This window comes from Nanorana parkeri, unplaced genomic scaffold, assembly GCF_000935625.1.
Source record: "Nanorana parkeri isolate BGI_ZX_2015 unplaced genomic scaffold, ASM93562v1 scaffold1424, whole genome shotgun sequence".
Taxonomy (NCBI): Eukaryota; Metazoa; Chordata; class Amphibia; order Anura; family Dicroglossidae; genus Nanorana; species Nanorana parkeri.
In genome coordinates, this window is record NW_017307692.1 from 404,248 (window position 1) to 432,187 (window position 27,940).

At 44.5% G+C, this 27,940-nt stretch overlaps 1 protein-coding gene and 1 long non-coding RNA gene across 2 annotated transcripts; both read left to right on the plus strand.

Moving 5' to 3' along the window:
• The first annotated feature begins 5,342 nt into the window (after nucleotides 1-5,342).
• On the plus strand, nucleotides 5,343-17,236 carry LOC108798180. The gene is made up of 3 exons (XR_001941933.1): nucleotides 5,343-5,475; nucleotides 6,148-6,186; nucleotides 17,122-17,236. It is a non-coding gene; the product is annotated as an uncharacterized LOC108798180 (long non-coding RNA).
• A 1,133-nt stretch (nucleotides 17,237-18,369) lies between these two features.
• On the plus strand, nucleotides 18,370-26,518 carry LOC108798178 (NACHT, LRR and PYD domains-containing protein 3-like). Its single transcript, XM_018569909.1, has 5 exons — nucleotides 18,370-19,928; nucleotides 20,979-21,170; nucleotides 22,601-22,771; nucleotides 25,368-25,544; nucleotides 26,494-26,518. Exons 1-5 carry the CDS (start codon nucleotides 18,370-18,372, stop codon nucleotides 26,516-26,518), a joined length of 2,124 nt encoding a protein of 707 aa, XP_018425411.1.
• Nucleotides 26,519-27,940: the final 1,422 nt, after the last annotated feature.

The window sequence follows — 27,940 nt, forward strand, 5'->3', positions numbered from 1 at the left end:
CCTAAACAAGGTAGTATTCCTTTGTGTCCTCGATATACCGATCAGATGAATGCCGGGATGAAGGTCCTGATCTACCATCATAGTTATGGGTTGTCAATGACAGAAGTCCATCCAATTCTGATCTTCTCTGATTGTACAACCAGGTAGCCAATCATTGTCCACATAACAGGGCCTCTTCGATTGGCGTTTGCTTGTCTCTATGACGATGCGGCTCGAGATTCCACTGATTGGGGTTGGAGCCGCGTCATATGATGCCTATCACAGTGCTCGGCGGTCCTCTTATCGCGTCCCACGTTACATGCCATAACTCCGCCCCAATTTGAATCTATACTGCTTACCACACTATGTTTAGTCTATACTGACTGTTGTGCTCTTCACTGCTTTCAGCACTTATTATCTAACCGGGTTAATGACACTCCCTTTATCTGGCCTTTGATGGTCTACTTATACATCACTACTTAGTTTTAATTTAACACACTACTATTTTTATCATTCCCTTTACACATGCCATAACTCCGCCCCAATAGGGGGCGGGGCTGTGTCATGTGACGTTTGGGGTTAAGCATATAAAATGGCCCCGATGCGGACATTCCTTGCATGGCGCTTGGGAGAGGAGCAACACAACCCCACCCCACCGCAGAAGGTATTGGAACTCTATGAGCTGTCACAATTTGAATCTATACAGCTTACCACACTATGTTTAGTCTATACTGACTGTTATGCTCTTCACTGCTTTCAGCACTTATTATCTAACCGGGTTAATGACACTCCCTTTATCTGGCCTTTGATGGTCTACTTATACATCACTACTTAGTTTTAATCTTACACACTAGTATTTTTATCATTCCCTTTATCTGGCCTCTGATGGTCTACATATATATCACTACTTATTTTAATTTAATACACCAATATTTTAATTTTGTGAATTTGATCCCTTTTTTCCTTTCCTTGTATTCACTTTTATTTTTTTTCTCACTTAAATTGATCTTATTCATATTCGTTTTATAACCTTTTTTATAATTTCGCATACCACTGACAGTTCCCTAACACGTACTGGTCTAGCGAGCATATATATAGATCATATACTATAATGACAAGTAATCACTCACCTCTACGTCCACACCTAACTAATATCCTATGTCACGATTTCTATCATGTCTTTGGATAAATAAGACTAACTAAGAAATACACTGTTCTGGTACGACCTATCGACACCATACTTAGTGTGGCTTGCACCTTTTTTATATCTTCTCTCGTCTTTTCCCCTGAAGAAGCCCGGACGGGCGAAACATGTTGGGACACATAAGAGCATATACACAACCTTGAACAACAACTACGGTATATAATTCAATAATTTTTTTATTGTTGAGGTCTGGAAATGCTTCTTTAAAGCCCCTCCTTCTTTTTCCTATGGGTACTTGCACATCCCATTGTGAAAATACCTTCTTTTCTCTCCCGTTCATTGAAGGACACAGGGAACAGATCAGAGATCATGTACTGTAGGGTAATATCGCCACCTGCAGGAGAAGGACGCTAGGCACAAAACTAAAGACCAATTAAAGCCTAGGGGCGGCCCCTGCCGGTGGCCAAACCCCCCACCTGCTGGCAAGTCTCCAGTTTTTTGCCTAGCGTGAGGAGTAAGGAGCTAAGAATTTTTTCTCGGGTATTCTTACCTGCTTCTTCCTGGGTTTTTTCAGAAGATTCTTCTAGCAAGTGTTGTCCGGGCGACAGGCTGGATGTCTCGGATCCTTGGAGTCTCCCCTGGATGACCAGCGAACGCATGCAGGCCCGCTGCGGTGGGTCGGCTGCGACGGCCCCGATCCGGCGGGGTGGCCTGTGGGTTCGTCCCAGGGGGTTGCATATGACTGGGGGTCTCGGCCGCCCAGTCACAGCACTTCCTTCAGGCTGCTGGCGCCGCGGCTGCGGTCGGGGGCGCCAGTTTTCCGCAAGCACCTGTGGCTTTTGATGTCCCCTGCGCTCCTTTCAGCATGGAGGGGGATGGCCCGCATCCTCCTGTGGTATGTATTGGATGGGGGGTCCGCTGGCGCATGCCTGGGTTCCCCTTGGCTCCTGCCCTCCCCTTCCCCCTCCTCCCCCTCGGTCACCTTCTGGGGTCGCGTTGGGGTGTTGTGGCCCTGTGGGTCCTTACCTGGTTCCTGGCGGCCTGCGGGTGCTCCGGGGTCGGGCTGAAGGTTTTTTCCTCCACTATGGACAGTTTTGTGTCCCGTATGGAGCGCACGCTGACGCAGCGCCCCCCACGGAAGCGCGCTTTGCCGGCCCCCTCCCCGGTCCTTTCTGGGGATTCTGAGGAAGAGGGGGAAATTTCTGCTGCGGCCGCGCAGCCCGACCAGGGGGACTCCTCTCAGGCGGAGTCTGGTAGTGACGACGAGTCGGGACCGCCCTTATGGTCCAGGAGCGCGAATTGGTCACGTCCTTGGTTCGCGCGGTGCGGGAAACGCTTAAAATTGAGGAGACTCCGAGCTCTTCGGCGCTCCCGCCGGTTCCTTTTGGGACGCACAGGAGTAGGCGTTCCACTAAGGTTTTCCCTTACGTTCCTTTTTTTGATGATTTTGTCTACAAGGAGTGGCAGCGCCCGAGCAAATCGTTTACCGTTTCCAAACGCTTCTCGGTTCGTTATCCTTTTGAGGAGTCCTTCCTGTCTAAGTGGTCTACCCCTCGCGCGGTGGATCCGCCGGTTTCCCGCCTGAACAAGGCTACGGTCATCCCGGTGGAGGATTCGCCTTCCTTTCGGGATCCCACGGATAGGAAGGCGGTGGCGCGTACTATGTACTCGGTTTCTGGGGATCTGCTGCGCCCCGTGTTGGCTTCAGCCCTGGTCTCCCAGACTTTGACTGAGTGGATGAAGATGCTCAGGGTCTTGCGGATGAAAACGTGTCTCCTGCTTATGTCGACCTGACGGAGCAGGTGGTGCAGGGTCTGCAATACCTGTGTAATTCGGCCCTGGATGCGGCCCCGTTGGTTTCCAAGCTGTCTGTGTCGGCGGTTACTCTTCGGCACCTCCTCAGGCTTAAATGCTGGTTGGCTGACCAGGCTTCCAAGAAGGCTCTGACGGAGCTTCCCTTTACGGGGGAGCGTCTGTTCGGGGCTACCTTGGATGAGATCATTAAGGATCTGACGAGATCAACGTGCTGGAACTTCGGGCGATACGTCTCTCCCTTCTTCATTGGATGGACCATCTTCAGGGGCGGCTGGTCCGAGTTCAGTCGGACAACGCCACGGCCGTGGCTTACGTCAACCATCAGGGCGGCACACGAAGTGTGGCCGCGGCTCGGGAAGTGGAAAGAATCCTAGCTTGGGCGGAGGTGCATGTTCCGGCTCTCTCCGCCGTGTACATTCCGGGCGTGGACAATTGGCAGGCCGACTATCTCAGTCGCCAGTCAGTGGACCCGGGAGAATGGATGCTACATCCGGAGGTGTTTCACCAGCTCTGTCTTCGCTGGGGGTTCCCGGACGTGGATCTCCTGGCGTCTCGCCTCAATCGGCGGGTCGATCGGTTCGTGGCCAGGACCCAGGATCCTTGGGCGGATGCGGTGGACGCCCTGGTGGCGCCGTGGGATTGCTACGGTCTGATTTACGCGTTCCCTCCGCTGTATCTGTTGCCGCGTCTTCTTCGCAGGGTCACGGTGGAAGGCGTCCCGGTCATTCTCGTGGCTCCGGATTGGCCGAGGAGGGCGTGGTACGCAGATGTGGTTCGGTTAGTGGCGGACGTCCCCTGGCGCCTGCCGCTCCGTCCGGATCTTCTATCTCGGTCCGGTGTTCCATCCGTCTTTACCGTCGTTGGCTTTGACGGCGTGGCTGTTGAGAGCCAGGTGTTGAGGAATCGTGGTCTCTCGGATGCGGTTATCTCTACGATGTTGCGGACTCGCAAGCCTGTGTCACGACGGATTTACCATCGAACGTGGAAGGCTTATTTTGCCTGGTGTGAGTCGGTGGAATTTCCGCCTCTTTTGTTTTCCGTTGCCAGGATCCTCGCCTTTTTGCAGCGGGGTGTGGATCAGGGTTTGGCCTTGAGTACGATCAAGGGCCAGATTTCGGCCTTGGCTGTCCTTTTTCAACGGCCGATAGTCTCCAACGTATCGTTCCCCCTGTTCGCTCCCCGTTGCCACCGTGGGATTTGAATCTGGTGCTCTCAGTGTTGCAGGAATCTCCCTTTGAGCCTCTGCGTGACATTCCGATTCTGACTCTATCTCAAAAGGTGGCCTTTTTGGTGGCGGTCACCTCGATCCGCAGGGTTTCGGAAAGTTAAACTTTGATTGTCCACATAACAGAACCAACTCCTCCTTATTGATTCCGTTCATCACACTGCTAATGAATTTATTATTGTTCGTGCTCCTTCCAGGTGACGTCATCTCGGGTCAGCTCCTGATGTCATGGCGACCTCTTCCTCCTCCTCCTCCTCACAAGGTGTGATTGCTGATACTGACAATCCTTTCCAATGTTCTCCTCCATCTCACATCTCTGGAGATTGGAAATAGATGATAGGACGCCTTACGTATCCATATCCTGTACATTTCCTGTAGACATCTGGTCAGTCCACCCATTAGAAGAGTTCAGGGGCTTTCATCAATCCCACAATCACATTGTGTCTTCATATTTTATTTATCATTGATGGAAATGATCTTCTGAGATGGTCCAGTGATCCATAAGTGACTGGATGACCCCAAACTTGATGGTTATTTGTGTCATGGTTGGGGTCATCCTTTGTCTATAATCATAAGGAGAAATCAGCCCCGTGTCACATGACACATCCTGCTGGGGAATCTGGGTGTAATCGTAGTTGTGTACATGGATCAGACATATAACTCTTCAGGGGGAATTGTAGTTTGAAGGATTTAAAGTTTCTTTATCTTTACTAGAAAACCATCACTAAATATGATGCCTGAAGACAGCCATCCCTATATATACACACTAGGTGTTTGCACCCAATATTGTCCATCTGAGAGGTAAATTAAGATCATGGAGGCAGTCATGTGAGATCATCACAGGTAAGCCAATCTCTCCATAGACCAATGTACATATAGACATATAGGGGATATCTTCCTTTCCCTTCTATATGCTCTTTATAGCTCCACCATCTACCAGTAAAGACGTGTCAGAAATAAACTGTCCAATCAGGATAATGTTCATGGTTGTGGATTGTCCTCTCTGCAGGGTCGGCTCCTGGTGTCCGACGGAACGGCCGACAAACCCCCGGAGATCTCATCATAGATTCTCTGGAGGATCTGTATGGACGTGACTTCACGAGATTTAAGAACAAATTGTCTGACTTCTCCTGTGGAGATAAATATCTCATTCCGCGAGGAAGACTCGAAAATGCAGACCGGATCACCACCAAGGACCTCCTGATAGACACATATGGAGAAGAAGGGGCTCTGGAGGTCACAATTGAAGTCTTTACACTGATCGGTCTGATGGGACCTGCCAAGGACCTCCAGGATAGGAGAGAACAAACTGGTGAGTTCCCGTCTATAAGGACCAATTCCTGAGAAATAGCTGTGTGAGGAAGAACTAGTCATGTGATACAGGGACAGCCAATGACCACTCAGGACATTCTAAGTGGATGAAACAATCTTTTATTGAGGTAGTTTGAAGAACAGAATAATGAAGGAAACAAATGTGTGTGTGAAACAAAAGTATTGCAGAGTTCAGAAGTATTCTAAGAAGAAATCAGGGAAGCAGAGTAACACCTCCCCCAGGATGCTGGCAGTCAGTCATCATAGCACAATGACTTCACTCAGCATGCCGGGCAGCGTAATACAATTGCAGCCATTTGTCTATATCACAGAGTCCACATCTGTATTTCTGGGAGACCCTCATGAGTGATGCTCGGGGTTCTGTACCTTGTGTCTCATACTTCCAGCTAAACCTCCATCAGAAAGAGGAGCCAATGCTCCAGATTAGACAACCCATCACATGCAGGGAGAAATAGGAGGAGGAGGGGATCCAATCTCCAGAGGGATGGTGGGATTATGGTACCTGGGAGTATCCGACACACTAATAACATTATTAGAAATTGATTTAGAACTTCCAGAGGTTTGTCAGGACTAAATATAATCAGATTCTGAGAGGAAGATATTTTCCTGCACACAGCTTACTTCTTCTACAATCATTTATTATTTTTTCCAGCCAAACTGAAGAAGATGACACATGGCATCAGATTATCAGGTGAGTAGGACATCCACATGACATATCAGACCTCTTCTGGATAAACATTGTGTTGTGTTGTAGTCTAGATGATGGAATATTTGGACTTCTTCCACAATTCTCCTGTATTTCATGAGATATTTTCTTTTATGATACAGTTCTGAGATCAGTCAGAATGTTTACTCTATGTATATATGAAAACAGACCGGGATCTGGAAATAAGGAGATTCCCTAATAATATTCACAAATTAACCAATAACCCAAGTTCTTTATTTGCACTAATTTAAAGACTAAATTAAGAATAAATGTGCAAAAAATATATATTTATTAACTAAAATCAGTGCAAAATAATAATCAAAATATAAATGGTGACAATAAAATAATAAGGATCAAAATATTGATCAGCAAAGATACTAATAAAACCTCAGGATATTATCTTAGATAATAAATGTTAGAAAATATTTATTTTAAACACGATTTAAGCGTCTTAAGGTGATTTATAATCTTCATCAAAGAATGTCCAGTTGTTGAATGAAAAACTTGTGACTTCAATTATATAGCATAAAGTCAACAGCATACAATGATATAGCAAAAATGAATATACAAATAGATCATTCAAAAATATAGCTGCACGTTAATGCAGAGTTAGAGTACTCTGAATATCACCTCGTGCCTTGGAAGTCTTGTGTCGCAGAAGTCAGTGGTGTGACGCACAGTGCATAGGTCAGCAATAAAGCACAGTGCAGAGGTGAGTGGTGTAATGTAGAGGTCGGAGATCAGTATGTACGCAGTGCAGAGGCCGGCGGTGTAATGTAGAGGTCGTAGGTCAGTATGTACGCAGTGCAGAGGCCGGCGGTGTAATGTAGAGGTCGTAGGTCAGTATGTATGCAGTGCAGAGGCCAGCGGTGTAATGTAGAGGTCGGAGGTCAGTATGTACGCAGTGCAGAGATCAGCAATGTAATGTAGAGGTCAGCATGCGTGCGGTGCAGAGGCCAGCAGTGTGTAATGTAGAGGTCGGAGGTCAGCATGTAAGCAGTGCAGAGGCCGGCGGTGTAATGTAGAGGTCAGCATGTATGCAGTCCTGAGGCCAGTGGTGTAATGTAGAGATCAGCATGTATGCAGAGGTTAGCGGTGTAATGTAGAGGTCAGCATGTACGCAGTGCAGAGGCCAGCGGTGTAATGTAGAGCTCGGAGATCAGCATGCACGCAGTGCAGAGGCCGGTGGTGTAATGTAGAGGTCAGAGATCAGCATGCACGCGGTGCAGAGGCCGGTGGTGTAATGTAGAAGTTGGAGGTCAGTATGTATGCAGAGGCCAGCGGTGCAATGTAGAGGTCGGAGGTCAGTATGTACGCAGTGCAGAGGCCAGCGGTGTAATGTGGAGGTCAGCATGTGTGCAGTGCAGAGGCCAGTGGTGTAATGTAGAGGTCTGAGGTCAGCATGTATGCAGTGCAGAGGCCAGTGGTGTAATGTAGAGGTCAGAGATCAGCTGTGTGCAGAGGCTAGCGGTGTAATGTAGAGATCAGCATGTGTGCAGTGCAGAGGCCAGCGGTGCAATGTAGAGGTCGGAGGTCAGTATGTACGCAGTGCAGAGGCCAGCGGTGTAATGTAGAGGTCAGCATGTGTGCAGTGCAGAGGCTACCGGTGTAATGTAGAGGTCGGAGGTCAGCATGCATGCAGTGCAGAGGCCAGTGGTGTAATGTAGAACAAAGAGAATGTTATACCTAGAGTACCACACCCAATATCAGACAGAGTGTATTAACTCTTCTATGACTCTCAAGACAGACAACCCCCAGCTGCTTACACAGGAAGTAATCAAGAAAATGTGCTTTACCAAGAGAGGTTAAAACAGAGTGCAACTAATACAGAGGGTCAGAGTCAAAATTAAGTACAAAATAGTAATTTATTGATTAAACGAATTTTCTTTGGATAAACCAGATGCACCTTATAAACCAACACACCCGACACAATTAAAAACTGGTTATTGCAACAACCCATTCACTCATGTATGCACACAAACACTCTATGGACAAGCTGATCAGCGTGTTGTATGATACCGGTTAGTCCTCAAATTATTTGAGGAGACAGCGCTTAGACTGTGATTATAGATTAAATATTATTCAAGGGATTTGTATCAAATGCCTAGGATACTTATTCTATTGTATCTTAGTGATTCAGTCCATCTTATGAGATGATGATTTCGTAGGTTGATAGTATAATTAGTTAAGTATTAACTTATATAGCCTTAGTTCTAAAGTGGAAGCAGGTAGTATTCAAAGTGGAGTGCTTGATTGGAGATAGATCTTTAGAAGTTCAGAGACATAGATGGGAGCCCGGTGAATCAGAAAAAGGCATAACCCTGAGTTGCAATCACACTTGGGGAAAGAAACCAGCCAGTGTGTAAAGTCCCGAATATATTGTACTCACGGGTGCTTGATTACTTAGCCGGGCAGTCCGTCTCGCAAAATATGGAGTGTCTCGATACTAAGTTACTCCAATTAGTCCTCTTTGTTGTTTCCACTTGGAAGGGGAATCAAATGGTTCTCAGATGGTTTCCTTTGATGTATATGGGGATATTAGAGAGTCCCAGATGCATTTGAATTTTGTCAATGTATAAATCCTTAGTCACGCTGTTTGTATTATACACGGCCGGGAAGTTAGGTACCTGACATGCAGGTGTTTAGTCAGCTTAACGTCCAGAACCGGATGACGCGTTTCGCCCCTCCTTCGTTTTCAGGGCTTCGTCAGATCCTGGTGAATGATTAACTCACGAGGTTTTTATTCTTTTCCTCATGTACTGCTGTTAACCCATTAAGTGCAAAAATGAGCATGGGATTTAAAAGATTGCATACGTAGATATTAATATTTAAACTAATACTTAGAAGGGGGAAAAAGACAATTTAACCACTTCACATTTTGTCATTGTCAATGCTGGCCCAGAAGTCAAACTAGTATAGAGACTGTATAGTCATGCTAAAACCTCTACCATTCAGGACAATATCTTCGCCACAATTGATAGATATTTGGCCCCATTGACAAGTTGGGCACCATGCCACGTAGAGAGGGGGGCTCCTGAGATAATTTCTCTGCTCTCCAATCCTCCCCACCTCCTGTTGACTTTCAAACTGCGGTGAGGGAGACCCCAAGGTTTTCCCGCAAAAACTTCAAGCCCTTCCAGGAAAATACGGGGGATGTGGAAGGGTTCTTCCAGGACTTTGAGCACCAGTGTGAACTGCTGGAGGTTCCACCCTCAGACTGGACGCGCTACATGGTGGGACTGTTAGATGGAGGAGCGGCTGAGGCCTACCGAATGCTGGACCCGGCAAAGAAAAGGAACTATAATGATATCCGGAGGGCAGTGCTGGACTATTATGCTGTGTCACCAGATGCCTATCGTGCCCAGTTCAGGAGCACACCCCGTCTTCAAGAGAACTCCTTTAAAATGTATGCGCACAAAATATCTCTAGCTTGTCGCCGGTGGCTGGAAGGGGAGAATGCGCTCTCCCCAGAACAAATAATCCAAGTTTTTTTAAAGGAACAATTCTTGTACAAATGCCCCTCTGAGATTCGTCAAGTCTCTCTGCGCTCCTAGTTCGTCACAGTCTACCATTCAGGACAATATCTTCGCCACAATTGATAGATATTTGGCCCCATTGACAAGTTGGGCACCATGCCACAGGACCTCAGATCGAATCTAGATCACACTAAGACCGCCTGCACCTGACATTCCACACAGACAGCCAACTGACTAATCTCTGGTGCCAACCGAATTGACTACTAGGGAGATTAGCTTTATTTTATACAGTTAAGTGGGGTGAATACAAAGCGAAGTCTCCCACTTATATGAAAGTAGGACCCAAAAATGTGGACCCCAATTTGGCATAGAGGACGAAGAGAGCAAGTATGTATAATTCATGGTTTAGGCATTTAGGACCAGCATGCACGCAGTGCAGAGGCCGGCGGTGTAATGTAGGAGTTGGAGGTCAGTATGTATGCAGTGCAGAGGCCAGCGGTGCAATGTAGAGGTCGGAAGTCAGTATGTACAGAGTGCAGAGGCCGGCGGTGTAATGTAGAAGTTGGAGGTCCGTATGTATGCAGTGCAGAGGCCAGCGGTGCAATGTAGAGGTCGGAAGTCAGTATGTACAGAGTGCAGAGGCCAGCGGTGTAATGTAGAGGTCGGAGCTCAGTATGTACGCAGTGCAGAGGCCGGCGGTGTAATGTAGAAGTCGGAGGTCAGTATGTACGCTGTGCAGAGGCCAGCGGTGTAATGTAGAGCTCGGAGGTCAGTATGTACGCAGTGCAGATATCAGCAATGTAATGTAGAGGTCAGCATGCGTGCGGTGCAGAGGCCAGCTGTGTAATGCAGAGGTCAGCATGTGTGCAGTGCTGAGGCCTGTGGTGTAATACACATCACTTCCTGCATTCCGAAGAGGAGGAGGAGATCAAACGGAGCTCGTGTTCTGACCTCCGTTTGATCTCTGGCCGCAGAGCTGCTGTGCTAGTCCCGGGCTCGCACCGGGCACAGCGGAGCTCGGGATCGCCAGCAGCGGCTGCAACGGAGGGGGGGCGCACACCCGCACGCATATAACAATCGATCCGGCGTCTTTACAGACGCCTGAACGCTTGTATGTAAACAGCCATCGCTGGCTGTTTACATTCCAGGCTGATCTCGTGCACGCCGCCTAGCGGCAGGCACGAACAGGGCGGGATGGGACGTTTAAAAACGCCCCGCATTCAAGAAACCGGTGTCCGGCCGTTTAATTACAACGGCCAGACAGCAAGTGGTTAAAAGACAGATCTCCTCCTTTTGACATTCTTCAACAGCTGCTACCTCAAGTTCTCTCAAATTCTGACATAGCTCAGATTTCAAGGACAAAGCAAAGGGATGCACTATATGTCTTTTCCAAGGCCATACATTCAAAAGCACGAGGCATCAGTTAAAGATATGGGCCCATTTATTTAATTCCTCTTAAGCCAAATCAAATTTAAATCGAAGTATTTTTCATCAATAAAACAGAACACTCTGTCTCTTTGAATGTAATTAGTAACACTCTCACTAGACAAAATGATGTGCAGATCCAACACGTGACCTCTCCCAGCAAAGCTCAAAGTCCTTACTGCGCATTAACTAATATAGAATACTCTGCACAGGACGAGCTCATCATCCCAGAATCTGTCTGAGGTAAAGACAAACTTCCACAAAGTTATTTTATTTTTATGTATACAGTATATGACAGCCGAGACCACTGACTAGAAACTGAAATCAGCTTCCAGAAGACACCAAAGAGACTCCTCCCACAATTGAAGGAGATTACTGCAGATACAATTACTCCAATTCAATCCTGATGCTAACACTACCGACTGGTCAGAATAAATGGTTTAGTTAGATATATATGACTGGTCACTTGCTCACAGATAAATGGAAATTTATACTATAAAATTGGAGATTCTTTTGTCTTAGAGATGTCAGCTTTGTGTCACTATAAGGACAAGAGATGTTCAGGTTCTCTTTGTTCAATTCCCCCTGGCAGCCCATCAATTAGCTTCAGATCTCTCCTTTGTGCGTGTGTCCTGTCTTACTGTATCAGTTCTCCCCTAAATTTTCTCCTAACTTTTATCACCCAAAAAGTAGGAGGAGAAAGCTTATCTCAACATAATTATGATGTCAGGAGGTTCTCAGCTTACTGAAATTACTCCAAATGATCCCCGCAATTACCTGAAGAGCGCAATGTTGGACTAAGAAAAAGTTTGGATTTTTTCTTAAACTAACAATATTATTCCATGAAATGACTTCTGACCTAAGTCTTCTTCAAAACCCTCAAAATGTAAAAGGGTGGCCTGTTACTTGACAGAAATTTTCAGTATCTTTTAGAGAGATATTTCTGGAGAAGATTTGAGTAAGGAAAACAATTCTCTTCTCCATACATTGAGGATGAAGTCATCGGCATTAAGATTACTCGCATTCTTTCACTAATTACAGAAATAATAATATACCTAATGTCATTATTTGTACTTTCAAAAACACCATATTAATAAGATATACTAATATAAAGTATGTCAATAAGTACAACCAAATGTCAGAATGTTTACTCTGATAAAATAAACAGTTTTGTATTGATAACAGGGCGGGATCTGTAGTTAAGGAGATTCCCAACGTATTTTCACAAATCAACTAATAACTCAAGTTCTTTGTTTGTGCCAATCTGAAGACAAAATAAGAACAATAATGTGCAAAAATATATACATTTATTAAAGGAGAACTATGGGGTTAAGACTTTTCCCCATAGTTCTCCTTAGGGTAACGGGAGGACACAAACTAGCGTCCTCCCGTCACCCTAGGCTCAGTATACCGCAAGCTGTAGCTCGCGGTATACTGAGACGCCGCAGCTGAAGCAGATCCCGACAATTGTGCTGGGATCCGCCCAGCTGCGTGACTGACAGCTGGCTCTGCCTATGTAGAGGCAGAGCCAGCTGTACCCACCCCCTCCCCCGTCCGTTCCGCCAGTCAGCGCTGGCGGAGCGGGGAATCCAGCCACTCCCCTGTCACGGCAGAGAGCCGTGACAGGATCTAACGCCGGTATGTGTTTGCTCACCTCCCGTTCTACTGAGCCGACCTGTGACAGTCTCATTGTCACAGGTCAGCTAGAACTATGAGGTGAGTGAAAAGCACTCACCTCATAGTTCTCCTTTAACTAAAAATTAGTGCAAAATATTAATAAAAATATAACTGGTGGATCAAAATTTAAATAATATTGATCAAGAAAAATAATAAAAATAAAACCGCAGGATATTATTTCAAATATCAATGAAACAAAAGTAAGTAACTCCTGGAATGTAATTAGTAGCTTCTCATTAGCTCAGCAGAATGTGACAACATAATGTGCAGATTTGACACGTGATCTCTCTCAGACAACAGATATTCACAAGCTCAAATATCTACTGCGCATGAACTAACTCATAATTCTATGCAGAGGACCGGCTAATTACTAAGAACCTATTTAAGATAAAGAAAAACTTTCTCTAAGTTATTTTATTTTTATGTATATATCACAACTAAACCATCGACTAGAAACTGAAACCAGCTTCAAGGAGATTCTTTATATATTTCTACCAAAATAGAAAAGAAGATAACTTTCTACTGCAGTTAGAAATTTGACTCCAATTCATTTTTTATGCTAACAAGGACCAAATGGTCTAGTTAGATATAAAATATATTGCCAAAAGTATTGGGACGCCGGCCTTTACACGCACATGAACTTTAATGGCATCCCAGTCTTAGTCCGTAGGGTTCAGTATTGGACTCTGTGCAGGCCAGTCTGGTTCCTCCACCCCAAACTCCCCCATCCATGTCTTTATGGACCTTGCTTGTGCACTGGTGCGCAGTCATGTTGGAACAGGAAGGGGCCATCCCCAAACTCTTCCCACAAAATTGGGAGCATGAGATTGTCCAAAATGTCTTGGTATGCTGATGCCTTAAGAGTTCCCTTCACTGGAACTAAGGAGCCAAGCCCAACCCCTGAAAAATATCTCCACACCACAATCCCCCCTCCTCCAAACTTTACACTTGGCACAATGCAGTCAGGCAAGTACCGTTCTCCTGTCAACCGCCAAACCCAGACACGTCCATCCGATTGCCAGACAGAGAAGCGTGATTGGTCACTCCAGAGAACACGTCTCCACTTCTCTAGAGTCCAGTGGCGGCGTGCTTTACACCACGGCATCCCACGCTTTGCATTGCACTTGGTGATGTAAGGCTTGGATGCAGCTGCTCGGCCATGGAAACCCATTCCATGAAGCTCTCTACGCACTGTTGTTGGGCCAATCTGAAGGCCACACAAAGTTTGGAGGTCTGTAGATATTGACTCTGCAGACAGTTGGCGACTTCTGCGCACTGTGCGCTTCAGCATGCGCTGACCCCGCTCTGTCATTTTACGTGGCCTACCACTTCCTGGCTGAGTTGCTGTTGTTCCCAGTTGCTTCCACTTTGTTATAATCCCAGTAACAGGTGACCGCGGAATATTTAGTAGCAAAGAAATTACGCGGAACACCTGAATCCAATGATTTGGAGGGGTGTCCCAATACTTTTGGCAATATAGTGTATATGGCTAGTCAATAGCCTACAGATAAATAGAAATGTATACTTTTCCAAAAATTGCAAAATCTTTTGTCTGAGAGATGCCAGCTTTGTGTCAGTGTGGGGACAAGAGATATTCAGGCCCCTATTTGGTTCAGTTCCCCTGGTCAGTCCATCAATCCGCTTCAGATCTCACCCTCCGGTGTCTATGTACGTCCTCCTGTATATTCTTTCCTTTTTTCAGTCTTTCCATTCTCCCCTCTTAACTTTCTCCTAACTTCTATCAACCAAAACTGTGGGCATGATTTGCTTATCTTTAACCTAATTATGACGTCAGGGCGGTATCACTTTTGTAAAACCCATCCCCGCAATTACCTAAAGGGGCAATATAGGACTAGAAATAATTTTGGACTTTTCCTTAAAATTCCAATATTATTCCTTGAGATGACCTCTGACCTAAGCCTTGAACAAAACCATACATTTAATAGGGTGATCTATTCTATGGCAGAATCTGTCCGACTTACTGTCTCTTTAAGAGATATACAGCTTGAGAAAGTCTGAACAACGGCAATACATTTTCTTCTAAATACCTTGAGAGTGAAGTAATTTTTACTAAGACACAGCGGTTATACATTCTTTCACTGACACAAAATAACACTATACCCAAACATAATTATTTATACTTAAAAAAAAACAACCCACCATATTAATAATATATGCATATATGTTTCAATGAGTAAAACCACACAATAATATAAGGAATATAGGTTGAATATTGTAAGAATATATAAAAAATAAAATAAAATGATTCAATTAAGTACGTATGTAGATGCTTCATGCAATACGTATAATACAATTAAAATTATTACTAATACAATTTCTTTCAAATAATAAGACAGTATATAAGGCAACTTTTATAATGAGCTCTTTTTCCAGTAATGAGAAAAGAGAAAACTAGAGCTGCAGCTAACGATTATTTTCAAAATCGATTAGTTAGCCGATTATTACGTTCGGTTAATCGGATAAACAATAAAATACATTTTAAAAAATGGCTCCAGTGATGGACTACTAGTTTGTATTGAGATTGCACTCCATCACAGGAGCAAGCTTGGAGCGGTGGAAGTAAAAAAGAAAAAAAAAATAGTGTGGTGTGCAATATAGTGAAAAGGAAAGTGTAAAATTATACAGCAATGAATGCAGAATGGCACCGACTATAGAAGACTACAAATCCCAGCAATAGTACATTATACAGCGCAATGCAGAATATACCACCAGCTATAGAGGACTACAACAAATCCCAGCAATTGTACATTATAGCTGGCGGTATTCTGCATTGCGCTGTATAATGTACTGTTGCTGGGTTTTGTACTCCTCTATATTTTAATTCCTTTTAGCCCCAAATAGTTCTGACACAAATAAAGTATATATGTTAAATATTGTATATAACAAAACATATAAAATGATTCAGATAAGTAAATATTTAGATGCTTCATTCAATAAAAAAAAAAACTTTTTTTTATTGAATGAAGCAACTTTTATAGCGAGCTCTTTTTCATATTTAGTTAAGATGAGAAAGGAAAAAAATATATAATGGTGAATGTTTCTATTGTCGTTTGCTAAGCCTGAGACATGGCATCTCCATTAATCTAACAGTATAACACAGTCTGGTGCCATGGTCAGTCCTTATCTCCTCGTAGTTGTCTGGTACCCCCGGTATTTACAGTCCGGGAATGTATACTGTAAGGGTCTGAGAATCGCTGATGTTAGAGTCTTTGTCCAGAAACCATGAACTCACATTTACCTTATATACTGATAGAATAGAAAGAACAAAGATGGCTTCCAGTATGCCCGTGTTACATTCTGTAAAGATGATAGGTTTAGACCTTATGGTTTCTTCCCTTTAGCACTCAATAGTTCTGACAATTTTTACGGTTAGAATACATTGTTTCACTGTAGAAACTGTGGCCATAAGGGCACTTACATACACATGTGGTGGTCGTGCCCTGAAATACAACCCTATTGGGCCGAGGTAATAGCTCAAATAGAGAGGATCACCAAGGCCATATTGCCTTTGGACCCAATGGCCTGTCTTTTCCATTTCATGGACCTCCCGACGAGGGCCTACAAAAGATCACTGGTGGTACCACTACTGAATGCCGCGAAGACTCTGATTCCATTATATTGGAATCAAACTAACACTCCAACTATAAGCGAATGGCATAGTAGAGTAGAATACTACAGACTGAATTAATTAACATCTATCCAGAGAGACAACTATAAAAAATACGAATCCACCTGGCTACCGTGGATTGCCTTTAAAAGATCATCCAGAATTCTATAGGCTATGGGAGAAAACCGTCAATATGAAGAAAAAAATACTATTAGGAAAACAAACAAAGAAGTAGTAGACTTCTACAGTGAGATGGGCATAGGAAATAGTAAAATTTAGTGCCATAGGTAACGTTAAGAACCTTATAAAGAAAATCGGAAGGCTCTCCCCCTTCAAATCCCCCTTTCATACTTCCCCTTCTTCCCTTTCCCTACTTTCTCCCCCTTTTCTTTTCTTTTCTTCTTTCTTTTTCTTTACTTTTTCTTTTTTAGTGCATATTTTCCTTTTATATTTTGGTAACACTTACTGTATGAATCACGTGACGGACAGTACCACTCCGCAGGCCGGCAAAACGACCGGACGGGAGTGAATCCTGCCCGCCTACACTTAATGCTGGAATTCAACTGTTAAAATGTACTTTGATGTAAAACGAATAGATGTTAAAGTTACCTTGTTTATTTTGAAATAATAAAAATTGAATTATAAGAATACATTGTTTCACATAATATTTCATGTTTTTATAAGGATTCAAATATTTGTCTTTCTCTTATAAAGACTTCAGAAAGAAATACAGAGAGTCTGTGGAAAAGATGTTCCAGCGGATTCATGAATATAATTCCCGTAGTGGAGAGGCTGTTAGTCTACAGAAAAGATACACCAAGTTATTAATGAGTAAGGGACACCAGAAGAAAGAGGAGAAACAACAAACAATAAGGAGTAAAACAGAGGACATCTACAGATCATGAAGGAAAGGTCTTCTGATGAATACTCCCCAAACACAATCCAGGACCTCTTTGCCCCCGATGAAGATGGTTTCATCCCTAACATTGTGGTGTTACAAGGACCTGCTGGGATTGGAAAAACAATGACCTCCAAGAAGATCATGCTGGACTGGGCCTCTGGGAATCTCTACCAAGACAACTTTGACTTTGTGTTTTATCTGAGCTGTAGAGAACTCAACACCATCACTGGAAAGATAAACCTGGTGGGACTTTTATCCAAAAGCTGCAGACTGCAGTGTTCAGATGACCTCGTGTCTATTCTGAAGGATCCTGGAAGTCATAGAAAACTTCTCTTTCTAGTTGATGGTTTTGATGAACTGAGGTGGACTCTGGGGGAGGAATCTAAGGTTTGTCATGATGTTTTTGAGGAAACTCACAAAAAAATACTTCTCCAAAGCCTGCTCAGGAAACAGATTGTCCAACAATCTTCTCTGATCATCACCACGAGGTCCCTGGCCATGAAGAAACTGAACACATTGATAGATGATTATCGCTATGTGGAAATCCAGGGATTTACAAGGGAAGATCGGGAGGAATATGTCCATAAATTCTTTGGAAATACAGCAGACGCAGACAAGGCTCTCACTGTATGAATCACGTGACGGACAGTACCACTCCGCAGGCCGGCAAAACGACCGGACGGGAGTGAATCCTGCCCGCCTACACTTAATGCTGGAATTCAACTGTTAAAATGTACTTTGATGTAAAACGAATAGATGTTAAAGTTACCTTGTTTATTTTGAAATAATAAAAATTGAATTATAAGAATACATTGTTTCACATAATATTTCATGTTTTTATAAGGATTCAAATATTTGTCTTTCTCTTATAAAGACTTCAGAAAGAAATACAGAGAGTCTGTGGAAAAGATGTTCCAGCGGATTCATGAATATAATTCCCGTAGTGGAGAGGCTGTTAGTCTACAGAAAAGATACACCAAGTTATTAATGAGTAAGGGACACCAGAAGAAAGAGGAGAAACAACAAACAATAAGGAGTAAAACAGAGGACATCTACAGATCATGAAGGAAAGGTCTTCTGATGAATACTCCCCAAACACAATCCAGGACCTCTTTGCCCCCGATGAAGATGGTTTCATCCCTAACATTGTGGTGTTACAAGGACCTGCTGGGATTGGAAAAACAATGACCTCCAAGAAGATCATGCTGGACTGGGCCTCTGGGAATCTCTACCAAGACAACTTTGACTTTGTGTTTTATCTGAGCTGTAGAGAACTCAACACCATCACTGGAAAGATAAACCTGGTGGGACTTTTATCCAAAAGCTGCAGACTGCAGTGTTCAGATGACCTCGTGTCTATTCTGAAGGATCCTGGAAGTCATAGAAAACTTCTCTTTCTAGTTGATGGTTTTGATGAACTGAGGTGGACTCTGGGGGAGGAATCTAAGGTTTGTCATGATGTTTTTGAGGAAACTCACAAAAAAATACTTCTCCAAAGCCTGCTCAGGAAACAGATTGTCCAACAATCTTCTCTGATCATCACCACGAGGTCCCTGGCCATGAAGAAACTGAACACATTGATAGATGATTATCGCTATGTGGAAATCCAGGGATTTACAAGGGAAGATCGGGAGGAATATGTCCATAAATTCTTTGGAAATACAGCAGACGCAGACAAGGCTCTCCGTATAATAAGAGACAATGATATTCTGTACACCATGTGTGCTGTCCCCATCACATGCTGGATTGTCTGCACTGTAATACAACAAGAAATAAAGAAAGATCTGGGTTTAGTTAGATGTAAAACAATGACCTCCATTTACCTCCTCTACCTGGAGGTTTTATTAACCCATCACAGCAAGAAGGACCTGTCTGTGTATGGGAGACCTCGAGGCATCACCACCTGTCTGATGAAGCTGTGTGCTCTGGCCCATGAGGGAGTTCTGAAGCAGCAAATCTTGTTTAAGGAAAAAGATCTACAAAGACATGGACTTTCTCTGTCTGTGGTGGAGTCTGTGTTTCTGAATGAGAACATCTTTCATTGGGACGTACGCAACCAGACCTACTACAGCTTCATCCACCTGAGTGTGCAGGAGTTCTTGGCTGCTCTGTATTATGGGCTGGATGGTGGTTTTGGATTTATGAAAAGTTTTTTCCGCCCGACGATCTGTAAAGGGAAATCCCTCTCAGCATTGAAGTCAGATTACCAACATTTAGCTTTAGCTGTACAATTCCTGTTCGGTCTCCTGAATGAAAAGATGGTGAAAACATTCTTAGAGGTCACACGGATCAACATCTCACTGCCAACCAGATCTATAATAAAAGAATGGACCATGAAGGACACCAATAGAATAATCAATACTGATGACATTGTCTGTCTGTATGAGACTCAGGATGAGGACTTCATAAGGAGAGTCATGTCTCAGAGTTCAGATTTGATGGTGTTTGGCATAGGGTCTGACAGCAGGGGGAATGTGAGGAATTATTCCAAGCAGCTGGACTATTGCTTGAAGACTTTGAAGAGTAAACGTTTTCAGTCTTTACATTTTGAAAAGCTCAAACTGGATCCCGAGTGTCAGAAATCGTTATCTCTGTTTGTACACAGGAGTCAGAGAGTTGGGTAAGTGAGTGTGATTATTTCTAACTGAATTGCGAACAATCAGCAGAGTCTGATCACCTTCTAGGCTGTAATGGGCAGGAACCTGCATACAGTATAATGGGGGTTATTATCAGACACGTCCTCCATGTACCTCACCTATCTGTAAATAAGTAGAAAGGTGCAGCACATCAATCTAGAATATTCCTACAATGAATGAAACCCTCGTAACTTATCATATAAACATCGACTTGTTCTATGATTCATATATCCCATGGAAGTCTAATACCAATGAAGACAAGTGACAAGTGCTCATCAGTCCTTGTATTCAGTCCACAAAGCAGTGCCGTGCTTGTCTGATCCTCTGGTGAGTTCCTCCAGGTAAGTGATAGAAGATCCAAGTGCTCAATATTCGGCTTCTCTCCAATTGTCTTGTCCGTCAGATAATGTGAGAGGAGAGAAACCTCCAGAGACTGAGAGAGAAGACACCAGACATATAATAAAGACACGGTGGGCTGATTTATACATCTTCCTATGCTTCTCGGCTCCATCTAGTGGTGGTAATGCCGTGCACACAACATTGGTCCAGCTATACCCCGTGTGGAAGATTTATGAATCAGCCCCATAGGGAACACATCATACCCCAATACCATTATAATATGGCAGCCAGGACTCAAGTGGTGAGCAGTAAACTTTCCTATAGATTGGATGTCTGTTATAGGGTGACAACGCTCTGTCCTTGTCTGTCTGTTATAGGAATTGTCCACAGTTGTCACCATCAGGAATCCTGCCCTGAGAAATGTCATGCAGCCATTGGTTGAGTACATGTAGACAGAAAGTGGCTGCAAAGGGGCTAAAGGAGATCAGCAGAAGTGTCATCTAGCAAAGGATGAAAAAAGGTGAAACCAGGATTTTACGGGAAACACATGACAATTGTTATACACAGAGCATGGAGCAAACTCCTATCATCCAGTTTGGGTTCCATCCCCTATAAATTATGATTGTTCCATTTTCCTTCTTCATGTCAGAGGTCATACATTCTCCGTGTCATTGTTATCTCATCATTTCCTCTAGGTTTCGGGATTGTAAGTTTCAGAGTTGGTATGGTCAAGATGAAGAGTCCTCCTCCTCAGGACATGATGAAGAGTCCTCCTCCTCAGGACATGATGAAGAGTCCTCCTCCTCCTCAGGACATGAGATGGTTCCTGATAATCTTTCCTTTCTGAAGAGTAACTTTCCCCTGGAGAGTAAAATTCAGGAATTACGGTAAGAGAAATCTGTGATCCCGGCAGTGATGAGGAAATGTGACGTCTTGTGATTGTTCCGTCTCTCGGTGTTTCCTCGTAGCTCCGGGTGTCTTCCATCCTCTCCGATGTAGAATCTTCCATCACCTCTCCTCTTCTCATGTCTTCTCCTCTCTCTAAGGGAATCTCCCCCTTTATAATCTCCTCCATGGACCTCCATGGGCTTCTCCTAATGACCTCCCTTGGTGGGATTGTAACTCTACAAAAAAAACTCTGATGGATTTGGATCATTTATAATTTATACATTTTATTCTGATGTTTTATATGTTTCTTTACTCTTTATATAACATTCTTCTCTTACAACTAATAATACGGGCGCGCCCATAATCTGGTGGCACCATGGAATTATAAATAGAGAGCAGCAGAAGATGTTTTCCCCTCTCTCTGTAATTGAATCTTAGGACTGAGTTGTCTGAACAGAGTAGATGGGGGAGGGGTCCCTCTGACTAAATCATCTGTGAGTGTAAATTACAGTTTGAGCTACTGAGCTCTGTACACATCATGATTTGTACAGCAAACCAGGGAAGGACAGATAGATAAACATGAGGAGAGACATTTTTATGTTATAGTCCTGACAATAGCAAATATAGAAGATATAAAGGTTGTATCCTATGGACATTGACCCCCTCCGGAGTCTCTTCACTACCCTCTATTATACTATGTAGAGCTGAGCAGCCAGCTTCATGTTATTGTATGTTCTTCCTTTCTGTTTCATTTCTTCATTACAAACTATTTATATATAAAATGTGGTGAGGACCGTCCTCCTTAAATTGTCCTCCTGGAGGTTCTTACCCCACGGGGGGAGGATGTGTCTGTATCTTTTATGACTGTCTATTAATGTACCACGTGTCCTCAGAATTGGATCTCAATGATTTTCATAAAATGTTTTATCTTTAGAGCATTTGCATGTGGCTGTCTGTGTCTTGCAATGTCCATTAGATTTGTAGTTGCCCAACACCCGAAAACCACGGCGGTGGGGGGGCGGACAGGATCGCGATTCTCGCTTCATACAAGTGATCTGATTAGATCACTTGTATGAAAACGAGCGGCGGCTCCCAATGTACATTCAGCTCTGCTTGTCCGGAGCAGGGCTGAATGTATTAAAAAACTACTCGCCCGGCGCCCGAAACTGCCTGTCCCGGGCGTCGGGCGATAGGAATTCCAAACCCCTGGAGCTTTCCTACCCCTGTTCTAGTGTGCAGGGCATTCATTTACAGATCTCACATGTAAAACATGACATTACCCAGCAGTCCCTTCTCCCTGGTCATGTGATTGCTTTATATGTCCAGTACATACTTATACAAATCATTGTTATGACTTTTCAGTAAATGGCAAGAAGTCCTTCTATTCATCCTGAAGTATCATTCTTTGTCTCTATATTTCTCTCTGCAGTTTGGATCGTTGTGATTTAACTTCCTCATCCTGTGATGTTGTCCGATCAATACTTATCACTGATCGATCTCTCACCACACTGTATTTATCACATAATAATCTGCAGGACTCTGGAATAAAACTTCTGTGTGAGGGTCTCCAACATCCAGACTGCACTCTGCATGAGCTGAAGTGAGAATTATACTATAAATGATGTCATAATCTGCAGGACTCTGGAATAAATCTTCTGTGTGAGGTATCGGCCTTTTGGCTAAGATCAAGTGTAGTATCTGTTCTTATCAGTTGCAGGAGGGGAATGGAGCCGCTGTACTGGCCTTTTGGCTGGTACGGTTTGAATCTGAGTACCCTGCCTGGTGACGGGGGTTCCTAAAAGGTCCTGGCTATGGGGAGGAAACCGAATGAGTGTCCACTCACGTATAGAGTGCGGGTCGGGAGTACTCCTCGGGTGCTAGGATCTGGCACTGTTCACTTTAAGCCTGATGAAGGGGACCCTGTGCGGCCCCGAAAGCGATTGATTCTACTTTAAGAGACTTCTGAAAAACTAAAAAAATGAAGATTCACTGAAATTGACGTGTTTGTCATGCTGGTGACATTTCTTTACAAACTTTGCTTGATGCGGCGCCATTACTGAAGTTGGGGGAGGAGGTTCTGTTGCCTCTTTGGACTTCCCTGCCTCCTCCCACTTGGGGGAGCCCCCACCTAGTACTCAGTGGACCTGTTTTGGCAGGTCCCAGAGGAGAGGGGTCCACTGTCCTTTGGGTAGGTGGACCTAAGTCGCCCTTGCCCCTGTCAGAAGTCTTGCGCCCTTAGGGGGTTCAGGAAATAGTGTCCCTTCCTCACCAGAGGAGGACCGATGGAACCCTCGTGCACTTTTTTGTTGTGTGTTGTGATTTCACGATTCACCTTTTTTGTTCACATTTATACCATTTTTTGGGGACACATAGAGCTTTCCTTTGGTGGTATTTAATCACCACTGAGGGGGTTTTATTTTTTACTATATTAAGGAACAATTATTGAATATTTTGGAAAAAAAAAAAGTTAAAATAAAAAAAGTTATTTTTTTCATTATGTTAGAAAACAATGATTATTACCCAGTTTTTTGGTCAAATATAAAAGTCAGGGTCACGTCGGGTAAATAGACACAAAACATGTCAAGCTTAAAAATTGCGCGCACCCGTGAAATCGCAAAAAAACGACCATACCCAAAATTGACCATAGTCGACGCTTTAAAAGCTTTTACCGCTCATCAGTTTGGTGTTATCAGTGATTGATGGCCCTAAAATTATTGCTCTCACTGCGACGTTGACGACGATTTGAAACATGTGCGGCGCAATCGTCGGTTTTGCGCGTATGCGCACCCAACGCCTGGTTTATTCTTTTTTTATGTGTAACTTTAAATGTTTGGGCGGGAAACTTTAATTTTTTTTTTCCGGAGAGGATAACGGAGGGAGAACGTGTACCGACCTCCCTCTGATCCCGTCAGAAAGCCACTATGCTGGTCCCGGGCTCGCACCAGGCACAGCGGACCCTGGGGCCATCGTGCCCGCGGGGGGGGGGGGGGCGCACATACCGGGACCTCATACAAGCGACCTGCCGGCTTTATAGCCGGCGGATCGCTTGTATGTTAACAAGCATCGTTGCCTGGTTTTAAAAAAAATCGGGCATTTCCCACTCGCGCGAGGGGGTGTGGCTGAGCGGACGTAGACGCCCGCTCAGATCTAGAGAGCTCCTGGCCGACCGTTTATTTTTTACAACGGCTGGCCGGGAAGTGGTTAACCAAGCCTTCGTTTCAAGACCGATATTTAGTTGTTTTTGTTCTTTTCCTTCTCCTTATCTTGCCATAATGAAATCACTCAGAAATTCCACGTATATAAAAAAAACATAGAAAATGCACATAGCATAACACATTTTTTAGGTAATTTATTGCGCAAACAAAATAAAAAAAACTTACATAGCCACAGATGTAAGTCGGCACAGTACAAAAAACAGCAGGTTACAATCCATGCATAGATTTTTCTCCTCCTCAGACTAAGAAAATGTTTTGTTTATTTAAATCCTGCGGGCAGGTACATCACAGTGTTAGACAGGTGAGGTGGCGTGCCTGCTCGACGTGTTTCGCCCCAATGACTTTGTCAAGAGTAGTTAACCCTGAGGGGGCCGGTTTATCTAAAATCCCCCTTATTGGCTGTTCTAAGCCTGCTAATCAGACTTCAAAGATCATGCAGAGCATTATGGGCCATATGCATACCTGATGACTGGAACCACCAACCAACCACTGTGACTATGAAGATAAAAAATAAAATGGCCTGCCCCAATCAGATGTGAGGTGAAGGTGTTGAGGATTGGTTAGATGACAAGTCATATCAGCCTTAAGCGTCTCCTCACACGTGTCTGTTCTCATGCAGCAATACTCATGGATCTCTCTGCATGGAAACGCAGGACAAGTAGAAGTCCCATTATTTCCTATGTGGCTGGTTCACATCTATGAGCCGCAGTGTAGTGTGAAAGGCAATCTATATGGGCCCATTCACACCTACAATGTGGACATTACCACGCCCACTGCAATGTACACGGAACAGTGTCACTCCAACCGAAGACTTTTCATGTGGCTGACAACTCCCCTATATTTCACAGAGGAGGGATAACCAATGTTCCATCATCCATCCAAATGTCCCAACATTACATTTTCTGAGACCCCGTACACGGATCATTCATTGGAATGTGTCCCTGGAGGAACTTCTCACCTCTTTCCTGTTTCCCCGTCCAGTGTAACTGACTGTGGAGCGACATTATGGTGCTGTGATGATCTTTGCCCCGTTATCACCACAAACCGAACTCTGACCAAACTGGATATAACATTGGATTATGATAAGAAGATGTCTGACTCAGAAGTTGCTCGTTGTTGTGAGGTCCTCCGATATGACGGATTCACTGTGGTTGACATGTAAGATATATTTTATATTGGTGGTAACACACATACTAAGCCTCAGACTCTGAACACTAAACATACACAACATGGGATGGGGAGGAGATGGTGGGAATTTATTCCTGGTCCCATGTTTTATCATTACAGATGGTGGATGAGGAGAATCGGCTCCACCGCTAATACTCTTAGTCAGGTCCCACAATCTTCCACAAGGTTTCACCTTTAAAGAGAAATGACTTTACTTCCATTACCACCACCACCCCTCCCCCGCTGTCTATCCAATCTGTCAGTATAACTAAACACATCAGATGAGGGTGCTCCTCCTCTACACATCCCAGCCGCCCAGCACACCAGGCATAGTCTGGTATTGACCATGAGTGTGTGGGCCCCTGCCATAGTGGTGACCCCTCAGTATTGGGTGGGTGATTCACAAGTTGGTGGGGGGCCCTATAAATGTGGGACACTTGTCACACCCCTAAAGTGTGAGGACAGAGGGTATGGTTTGGTGTATTTGTATACTGGGGTCAGTTATGAAGAGATCACACACCCCGCCATGGACATACAATCTACCTCAGATCTACTCCCAGCATAGGAGACCACTGACATATATTGTACGGCTGCAGATTTGTACATTACACATCGCACACATTTCCAGGAAGACATCAAAATACTTCCCATTAATGTGTATAAAAATGTCCATAATTTCTTCCGGACTGCAGTACCAGCCCCCCCTTTTCCATCATCCCCGGAACCCCTCCCCCGCTAACACTCTCATTTTATTCTTTGATGAAGCAGTGGATTCTGGAATGTATTTATAGACAGAAGAAGATAATCTGGAGGTTGGGAAGTCGTCTCCTGCTCTTCAGGTAATACACGGATCCCGATATGAAGACAATGTCCAGGATGGAATGATATCACATTGACCTGTTCATGAAACTGATGATTCAGCTTTTTTCCTTTTCTTCAGGTTCAGCGATGAGAGATTCTACTGAACGTCATTACGGAATGATCTGAGCCGTGACTTTCTCCTTCCTCCCATTCCTCCATTTTATATTGTATTGTTACTCCTTCATGTATTCATTACTACAAAATACAAATGTGATTGTTGGATCTTCACCCCAAAACTCCCCCCACTGATGAGACCCGGCACGCTGGTAAATTCCTGTCCATGACATGAAGATTTCTACTACACGAGACACTGACCACCCAGTCATCTCCATCCTTAAAGGAGAACTATGAGGTTAAGGCTTTTCCCCATAGTTCTCCTTAGGGTAACGGGAGGACACAAACTAGCGTCCTCCCGTCACCCTAGGCTCAGTATACCGCGAGCTGTAGCTTGTGGTATACTGAGACGCTGAAGCGGATCCCGACAATTGTGCCGGGATCCGCCCAGCTGCACGAGTGACAGCTGGCTCTGCCTATCTAGAGGCAGAGCCAGCTGTACCCGCCACCTCCCGTTCCGCCAGTCAGCGCTGGCGGATCGGAGCGGGGGGAATCCAGCCCCTCCCCTGTCACTGCAGAGAGCCGTGACAGGATCGAGAGGTGAGCGAACGCCGGTATGTGTTCTCTCACCTCCCGATCTACTGAGCCGACCTGTGACAGTCTCACACCGGACTCTCTTCTTGGACCTAAAGGAGCTCCGCCCACCAGTCTCTATATCCCCAGACATAGGTCTAAGACATTCCAATCACACACATAGACCAATTTTGGAGATAAAAGCCATACAACATAGAATGATGGACGTTGTATATACACACCCCTCCTGTGTACCCCAACATATATACACCCCCTCCTGTGTACCCCAACATATATACACCCCCTCCTGTGTACCCCAATGTATATACACCCCCTCCTGTGTACTCCGATGTATATACACACCCCTCCTGTGTACCCCGATGTATATACACACCCCTACGGTGTACCCCGACATTGTGTTCAGTAATCATCATGACATGAATACTAATAATGGTGGAAATGTCTCTTCCTTGAATGTTGTCTCTATTGAATCATGATATTAAGAACATACAACTGATGGTGTACATAGTGTTGTGTGAGGACCCATGGGGTCTGACAGGGAGAGGCCTACAGGAGGATTATAGTGTATGTGTACCCCATACATGTTTCTGTACCCCTCCCACATACCTTCCAGTCCTTTCATGTTTCTGTACCCTTCCCCCATACCTTCCAGTCCTTAGATGTGTCTGCACCCCTCCCACATACCTTCCAGTCCTTACATGTTTCTGTACCCTCCCCCATACCTTCCAGTCCTTAGATGTGTCTACACCCCTCCCCCCATACCTTCCAGTCCTTAGATGTGTCTGCACCCCTCCCCCCATACCTTCCAGTCCTTAGATGTGTCTGCACCTGTCTGTTTTTTTTTCCTTCAAATAAAGGATTTTTTCGAAAGTCTCAAC